The sequence below is a fragment of the Eptesicus fuscus genome, chromosome 20, assembly GCF_027574615.1.
Source record: "Eptesicus fuscus isolate TK198812 chromosome 20, DD_ASM_mEF_20220401, whole genome shotgun sequence".
Lineage (NCBI taxonomy): Eukaryota > Metazoa > Chordata > Mammalia > Chiroptera > Vespertilionidae > Eptesicus > Eptesicus fuscus.
In genome coordinates this window covers 13,636,791-13,645,665 of record NC_072492.1, presented here as the reverse complement: position 1 = coordinate 13,645,665, position 8,875 = coordinate 13,636,791, and the positions used below count along the sequence as shown (strand labels likewise).

Here is an 8,875-nt window from a genome sequence, read left to right as displayed (position 1 = left end):
CAGCTGGGAGGAAGACGGCACACTTCCCACTCTGCTGGGCGTTAGCTCTGTGGGTTTCTCCAGGAGACTCAGTCCTTTAATGCGCCTCCAAATCTGCACACGTGCTCATGGAGGAGGAGGAGGAGAGGAGGAAGGAGAGCACGCTGGGAAAGATGCTTGGGAGGAAAGATGCTCAGGAGGAGGGCATGACCTGGAGGGCACTCCATCAGTCTCGAAGGAGAGAAACCGTCATGTCAGCGCTAGAGATGGGGAAGCAGGAGAGACATGCCATTGGGTGCGGCAGGCACCGAGGGCCCTCCCAGCCTGGACTAGACAAGACCAGACCCAGCAACATGGTGGGAACTTGGGACAGTCGGCATCTAGTCAAAGCTCGCAAGGCCACCTAGGAGCCCATCATGGCCATGTACAAATGGCCCCAAGTTAGGGCAGCTCCAGACCTGGGCTCTGCCCTCTGGACGGGGTCCTGAGCAGACAGACCAGGAACTCAAAGCAGCCACGCAGCTTCCCCCAGTTCCATGGGTGGGCAGGGCATAAGGGAGCCATGGGGAGTGTTGGAGGCAGGGCAGGTCTTCAGGAGCCTGGGGAAGTTCCAGGTGATGGGCACGTCTGGTGGCCTGAGGCCCAGAAAGCCACAAATCTCCAGGGTGCATCCTTAACTACCGCCCCAATCTAGGTCTTTTATGTCCTCTCATGTTGCAGATGAAGAGCCTGAGGCTGAGAAGGGGAGGGACTGGCCAGGGTCATACAGTGGCCAGAGCCAGAACCAGAGGCCTGCCTAAAAAGGGGGACCTTGCCAGCCATTTTGCTTGGGAGGATGGATGCCAGCTTACCTCTCTTCAGCCGAAATGACCTCGTCCAGCTCCTGGGACAGCTTCCGGAGGCGCTGGATTCCTGCCCCCACAGGCTCGAGGTCACTGTCTGATTCACTGAACAGAAGGAAAAGCCATGGGCACCAGTGACTAGTTGGAAACCTGTGGCAGGAGCCTCCTTCCTGCCCCCCAAACCAGCACTGCAGCCTGGGGTCAGTGGGGGCTGGTCATCACCCCAGGAAGTGACATCAGAGCAACTTGGAGCAGCGGGCAGAGAACAGATGGATCAAGGCTCATGGGGTCAAGGCCAAGGGCAGATCTTGCAGAAAGGTGAGCCCTGTGGCTTCCTGCTTGAGTCTGTCTCCAGGTGGTTTGAAAACTGGCTTGTAGGCTCACTAGGAGGCTTGGGGGTGTCATACCGGCAGAGCTAAGCTCTCCCCTTCCTTTTATAGATGGGGAACTAAGGCCTTGAAGACTTCCCCAGGTCCCTGGCTAGTGGGGTGCAGAGCTGGCCAGAACACGGATGTGACTCAGCTCAGGGTGCCCCTGGCTCCAGGGAGCCCCCCGGAGGGGCCGTTAAGTGTTTTTGGGGCCAGGCACTCTCCCACTTACCTGGGGGAGCAGAGGGGCTCTGTAGAGGAGTAGGGGCTCCGGAAGGCGGCCTCCCTCCTGGACCTCCGCAGAGGGTGGGCACGTGGGCCCATCTGGGAGGAGCGGCGGTGACGCTCCGACCCCCAGGGGCCCAGAGTTGAGCGGGCAGGGCCGGTTCCAGAAAGCCGGGTGCTCCTCTGGCTCAGGCTGCGAGCTGGGGGGCTACTGCCCTTCGGTGTCTCTCTCTTCTTCCTCCTGGCCTTCACCTGGGTTTCCACCAGCCACTTGGTGCCACTTTGGCAGGACTCCTGGATTCTCTGGTGGGTACATGGAAGCGTGAGCACAGATAAGCTAAGGGCCACCCTGGTCTCCAAGCCATACCTCCGACCCCTCCACCTACCAGCTGTCCTGCACACACAAGCAGCTTTGTCTCAGGGGTGAGGGATATGGGTGATGCCACTGCAGGGACCCAGCTCAGAGCCCCAGGTATGAGTGGTCTTCAGCAGAACCACTCTGGCTCACAGAGCCTCCAGGTGCCTAAGACCAAGCCCTCCTTCGAACACAGACTGAAGCAGAGACTCAAGATCAAAGCCTGACCCCCAGGACACTGTGAGATAATGTGTCCCCCTGCTCCTGGTCTTACTCTGTTCCACCCGCCACACTGACGCACAGAGATCCTCCTCACGGGCAGTTCTGATCATGACACTCGACTGCTCAGTGCCCTCCCACAGCTGCTCATCACCCACAGGGCCAAGCCCTAACTCTTGGGCCTTTCACTCCGCTGGGGGACGGCTGGGAAGGCTCCTCCTCACTAGACCGTCTTTGCCTTGGCCAACCGGAGTCCAGAGTCGTTAGAGCAAGACCCGCGTTACCTTAGGTGAGTTCTGTGACCTTGGGCAGGCTACCTGGTTTCATCCCCGATCCCTGGGCATGAAACAATCATAGGGTTCTTCTAGACAAGGACTAACATTTGGCTCAGAGATCTCTCTACAAAGGGTCCCCAAAACATCTTCCTTGTTCCATAGCTTCAGATTCCCAGTCAGATACTAAGGAGAGGCCCCTCCTGCCCCCAGTTCTCTCCTTGGAGGTCTTTTCACCCCCATGGCCCCTGTCCTTTCTAGGTGACACCTCCATGCCTCCCCAACTCTAGGTTTGAAGACACATCCACTTGGAAGGTCCACAGGCACCTCCCACCCAACTTAAGTGACATCTTCCTGCCCACACAGCTCCTCTTGCCCCCTAAGCTCCCAAATCTACCTTCTGAGCAGCTCTGAGGCTGTTCACTCCTCTGCAAGGCCAAGCCCTCAGCCCCCGCCCCTTCCCCCCTCATGGGAGAATCTGCTTCTAACCCCATTCTAACTCCCCAAATAGCTCAAGAACAGGCTCTAATATGCTAATTAGACCTGGTGCCCACCCTGCTGTAAATAAATTCTTCCCACTGGTTCCCAAGACTACCAGTCTCTCTTGGGAGTGCCCAAACACCCTTGGCACACTGAGCCCCCTTTCATTGCCCCACCTTGCTCTCTCTCTTCAGCTTTTGACCTCCCTCTGCTCTGGGTCTGGACTCACACTACTTCACCTGTCATAGGCTCCTCATTCTTCCCCTTTCCTGGGTGAATTCCATGGTATCACCTCATCTGGGAAGCCTTCACTGACTAAGCTTGTTTTTGGTGTCCTCCCATCATTAGCCACTGGCTTACAATTTCCATCACAAAACAGCTCTACTATCTTGAATAGTGAGGATGTTTCCTCCATGACACCGTTTTCATTCACTCACTCAACAATTTGTTGAGCACCTACTAGGCTGGGAACACAGCAACAAACCAACCAAAGTCCTTGTCTTCATGGAGTCTATTCTGTATTCTTGGGGGCTCCTGTCTCATGGAGTCTATATTCTTGGGGGCTCCTGTCTCATGGAGTCTATATTCTTGGGGGCTCCTGAGGGCAGCAGTTGACCTGGACATGGCCAGCATTACCTGGGACACGGCACCCAAGGCGCTCTTAGCTGAGCGAGCTGCAGCCTGGAGGCCCTGCTGCTCTAGCTCTGGGGTTTCCAGGCGTTTCCAGGAGGGGCCCGCCCCCAGGTTGAGGCTGACTGCTCTCAGGGGCAGCCTTCTTTGGAACTGTCTGCAGAGGGAGCCCAGGGCTCCGCTGGAGGCCTCCAGATGGCCAGCTGCAGGCTGCAGCACATCGCTCTCCTCCAGCTGCTGGTGGTCCTGGAGAGATCTCCTGCGCATGGAGGTGCCCATGCCCGGCCACCGAGAGGCCATCTGTCTGTTCTGTTCACCAGACCCTGGGAAGAGGTCAAAAGGCAGGTCAGCAAGGCATCCTCCATCCCATTCCCAGGCTCCACAGAGACCTGGGTACAAGGGAAGCGATGGGTTGGAGGCCCATGGGGTGCGGTGGATGGCCCAGGCTGGGAACAACCGTGGGTGCGGGGAGGGAGGAGTATGCTTCCTGAAGGGGAGGGTGTGGTCAGCGATGCCCAGAAGAGGGCAGAGGCTGAACAAGGCTGGTCAGCATTTCCTGCGGTCTCTCTGTCTAAAACAGCTGTTTTTTCATCCCAGCCTCAGGCGGGGAGTGAGGCAGAGTCGGGAGCGGTCCTCCTTGAGCCTCAACAAGGGGCCCAGCGACCGATCAGCGCCTCCTACAACCCGCCCTGACCCAGCGAGCTCCCACCCAGACCCTGGCCAGAGCCCCCGATTTCCACCCTGCAACCCCCAGATGCCCCACATGCATACCTGTCCTTACTAGACACCCCCCTCACCCCATCGCCTCTGGTCTCTTCTGAACAGAAGCCCCACTACGCCCCGGCCTACACTCACCCCAAAGCTCCCACGCCTGCGAGATGCGCAGCACAGATGCACCTCGCCCACCCCGGCCGATTTGAAACTCGGCGCGGATCCGCCCCCCGCCCGTCCTCACAGCTGATTGGCCCCGTCCCCGCCTCGCTGTCGCGCCGGGGATCCTATTGGCTCTTTGCTCTCGCGGCCGTGAGTCTAGCTTTCAGATTTGCCGGGCCGTCCCCTTTCATCCTCAGGACCCCCGCGGGCTGGGTGCCGCGGGAATCTGCCCCTTTGTGCCGCCAGGTCCCGCCCAGGCCCCGGGCGCCGCCTCCCGGACGCCTGGCCCGGGGCAGCCGGCCCCTCCTCCAACCACCGAGGGTTCTGGCTGGTCTTACCGGGCGGGGCGAGGGCGGGTCCCGGGCTCCCGGGCTCCTTTCCCGTTCCGCCGGGAGGGTCCAGGGGTTTTGTCACCAAGAGTTCCCGGGGAGGTTTTGTTTCAAACTTCCCTCCCGACCCTCTGCGCTCCTGTGTTCCCTCTACTCGCCATCCACATTCTGCCCCCAAAACCGGTCCTGGAAAGGGGACGGATGGGCGTGCACCTCCGCTCCGCCTCCACCCCAGCTCCCTGACCCCTTCCCCCACTCCAGCTGAATGCCTCCCTCCCTGCCCTTAGCATTCAAACCAGCGAAGAAAAGACGGCATTTAGAAAGCCCCCTTCCTCCCTTCCTCCCTCCCTTTAAAGAGGACCTCAAAGCCGCACTGACCACTCCACCCCTGGGGTTCCTAGCCGCCATCTTCACCGGGTCTCCCTCCCACTCCTCACCCCTGTGGCCACTCTCTTGCTGGTGGGCTCCCTGAAGGTCTGTCCTTAGCCTCACCTTCATCTCTGGGTGATCACACCCACTTCTCTGGCCTCAGTTATTCTCCGCTCCGCCCCCCCCCCCCCCCTCCGCCCCGCAATGGAATGGTGAGAACCATGAACACCTATGGGGCACTTACTGTGCACTAAGTCCCTGTGTTCCAAGCACTTTCTATTATGAGCCCATTTGGCCCTCCTGGCAGCCTGTGACCAGATGAGCAGACTCTGGTACAGAGAGAGGTTAGTCTGGTTCCCAATGTCCCTCAGTTAGTCTGTAGCAGGGACCAGGATACAAGCTCTGCCAGTTGGGGGCCAGGGTCCATGCGCCTCACCACCACACCACACCACACTGCCTCTTCTCAGCCTGCACCTCTCCCAGACAGGAGTATCTCACCACCTCCTGGATACCAACTCCTGGGCACTGCAGGCACCTCAAACCAACCCCCAACAAACATCACCCTGTCTCTCCCATCCCCTCCTCCGTCCCCATGTCCCCTCGCGCGTGTCTTTCCAAACACCTACTGGTGTTTGAGCAATTGAACACCGTGCTAAAAATGAGCCACCACCCTGGCCGGTGTGGCTCAGTCGGTTGGGCGTTTTCCTAGGCACTGAAAGGTTGCTGGTTTGATTCCAGGTCAGAGCACATGCCCGGGTTGTGGGCTTGATTCCTGGCAGGTGGTGTGCAGGAGGCAGTCAATCAATGTTCTGCTCTCATATCAATGTTTCTCCCTCTCTCTTCCTCTCTCTAAAAATCAATTTTAAAAAAGTAAAAAATATCTCTATATATAAAAGGCTAAGTGACCGACTGTCCATCTGTCCGACTGTCCAACCGACCAACCGGCAGGTACATATGACATGCACTGGCAATTGAAAAATAAATGTTGACTCACACATAAGCTTTCGTTATAAAGCTCTTTCTTCTAATTAATTTCCTTTCAATGTGCACGAATCTGTGTACCAGGCCACTAGTCCTATCTAATAAAGAAGGAATATGCTAATTGACCCTCACACTGTTTCAAAGATGGTGGTGCCAACAGCCAATAAGGAGGGAATATGCTAATTGACTGCCACACCCTCAAAGATGGTGGCACCCACAGCCACAAGATGGCGGCACCCAGTCCCCTCAGCCTCCCAGATGCCCATGGCCAGTCTGAGGTGCAGGCAAGCCTTGGATGGCAGCTGCCCAGCGCCCAGGGCTGGCCGAGGCTCAGGTAACCCGGGCCGGCCAGGGCTTGCGTTGCCGGCAGTAGCAGCAGCAGAAGTGTGATGGGGTTGTTACCTTCTCCTGACCACCAGGTCATCTCCCACCCCTGAGGGCTCCCGGACTGTGAGAGGAGGCAGGTGGGGCTGAGGGACCCCCCTCCAGTGCATGAATTTTCATGCACCGGGCCTCTAGTATATATATATAAAGAGCCACGAAGTCAATGAAACAGATGCATCCTTACCTTAATGGACCTCACATCTAGTATTTGGGGTGTGATGGACATTAATGAATCAAGTTATCAACAATCAGTTAATCAAACAAAATTATGACAAAAATATGTCATTTAAAGCTGAGACCTAGAGAATGAGTCAAACCAAGCAAAGAATGTGTGTGTTTGAGTGTGTGTGTGTGTCTTCTTGCACAGGGAATATCATGTTCAAGGGGAACAGTATGTAGCTCACACACACACCTGCAACTGAAACAAACTTTTCCTGAAGCAATACTTGCCATTGTGCTGTCCTTCGACATTTTACCTGTTTCACTGTTGAAAAGGCTGGTGACAGCTCACCACAGTGATTTTACAACGGTCACTGCTCCAGTTCGTCCACTCGCCTTGTTCCTTGGTTGAGTTGTTTCCCGGCCTCAGAAGTATTTGCTCCCAAGCCTGCTTATGCCACTAGTATTTGTCATTGTAATCAGGGAATTTAATTCATGTCCTTTACCAATGAAACATGAGGGGGGAAAAGCAGGAGTTGTTATTTTTAGGAAAACTAAGCTGAAAGTGTGGGAAAGACTAGTGAAAGTGAAACACTTCGACACAAGGATCTCAAATGGGATCGTCTTGCTAATTGCCTGTCAGTAGCGCCCAATGCCTGGCTCTTCATGTTCATCGATACAACAGCTTAGAGCGGTCCAGCCCCTAGCGCATTTCTTTATTCCGCCTTAATCCTCACGGCAACTCTGTGCAGTAGATACGATTTGTATTCCCAATTACAGATGACAACACTGAGATTCCGATGGTGCAGTGTCTTGCTCAGGGCGGAACAGAGTCAGAGCTGAAACTTGAAGCACGGGTGTCTGACTCGACATCTGAGTTCTTAGCCTTTGGTTACGTGGTCTCATGGAGCCTCAGGAAGGAATGAGTGAATGCCCTCCCTGCCTGGGGCGTTCCGCCCCCCCCCCCCCTTTCCCCAGGACCATAACTGGCCGGAGAAGTGAAGGAAGAGCAGTTTCCATGGCAATGAGAAAGGCAGGAAGAAACATTTGCTTCTGAATGAGAAGGCTCTCTCCTTCTGCCTTTTCGTGAAGTGGTGGAGCCAGGGGCAGGGCCGTGGGGTGGAGCATGTGCTGAGGTGAGCGGGCCCCCAATGGAGGTGGAGGGGTGGGGGTGCAGGGCTCCTGCTCCTCCCTGTAAAGAGGAAAACCAATCGGGGGTTAGGCTGAGGCTTTCTGGGGGCTTCTTGTCCAACAGCAAAGCTTCCACCAGTTTCCTTGTCCTCGGGGACTGTCAGCCTGCAGGAAGCAGCAGACATTAAACTGCAAAATCCCACAGGGGTGGGGGGAGTGCAAGGGGTGGCGAGGGGAGGGAAAGGGGCAGGGACCACATCTGAGCTGCGGTCAGAGCAGGCTGCCCTGGGCATACATGGGGTGCTGTAGCTAAGGAGTTAGGGGACAAAGGGAGGGGATGAGCGGATGCTGGGAGGCCGGAGACTGCCAGGACCCAGGACCAGAGAGGCTGAGTGAGAGGAGGACAGGGGCCTGGGTGGTGAGAGCCAGGAGCGCAGGGCTCCTTGGCAGGAAAGGAGTTAGAATTTGTCCGGAGGCAGAGGGGAGCCTTGGCTGGGTTGGAAGAGGGCAGTGGGGTTATTGGAGTTGCATTTGAATGAAGTCCATTAGGAGGTTAGTTTGGGGGCCACAGGGTGGCTGGGGGTCTGTCTGGAGGCTGAGGCCTGAGCACCTCATTCTTCTCAGCAGTGAAACCGAAACCACTGGCATCAGTTGTAACACCCCCTTCCCTCAGGCCCTCCCCACCTCCCACCCCTGCCACCCAGGGGCCCAATCTGTGAGTCTACCTCCTCTCGGTAACTCTGCAACCCCAGCGTGTGCCCTTTGACCCTTCTATACAGGGAAGCCATTGAAACAGTGGGAGAGGTTTCGGTATGAGACATGATTAGAGCCTTTCCTACCCGTGTGAATTATATCAGGAACAGAAACATGCTTAAACCATGAGGCTTAGTATGATGAATACTTAGAAAGCAAACACTCATGTAACTGTCACTCAGAACCTCGCCAGGATCCCACCCCTGCTCTGTGTCCTCCCTCCCTCCCTCCCTCCCTGGACTTTATGGTGATCGCTTTTATTTTCCTTTGTAGTGTTTCATCTAAGAGTTCATCTTACCTCCGATGCACGCAGGCAGCTCTAGGTTGCTGTGTGGCCAAGAAAGGATGGGACAGGAGAGAAGGATCTCTGCCCCCCACCCTGAGTCCCTGCCCCCAGAGAGGACCGGAACTGGACCCTCCGGAAGTGGGGGTCTGAACACTGGCGGGGGCAGGGGAGGAGAGAGGAATCTTGGAGGGGTCTGACTTGCTGCCTCAGTTGGCCCAGGCTGGGCTTCTTCTATGCCAG

At 56.5% G+C, this 8,875-nt stretch overlaps 1 protein-coding gene across 1 annotated transcript; it reads right to left on the bottom strand.

Annotated features, from left to right (window-relative positions):
• Nucleotides 1-205: 205 nt before the first annotated feature.
• Nucleotides 206-3,670, bottom strand: PIMREG (PICALM interacting mitotic regulator). Its single transcript, XM_008156740.3, has 4 exons — nt 3,377-3,670; nt 1,422-1,717; nt 831-926; nt 206-239 (listed from the first exon to the last, which is right to left on the bottom strand). The coding sequence occupies exons 1-4, from the start codon at nt 3,668-3,670 to the stop codon at nt 206-208; spliced, it is 720 nt and encodes a 239-aa protein (XP_008154962.2).
• Nucleotides 3,671-8,875: the final 5,205 nt, after the last annotated feature.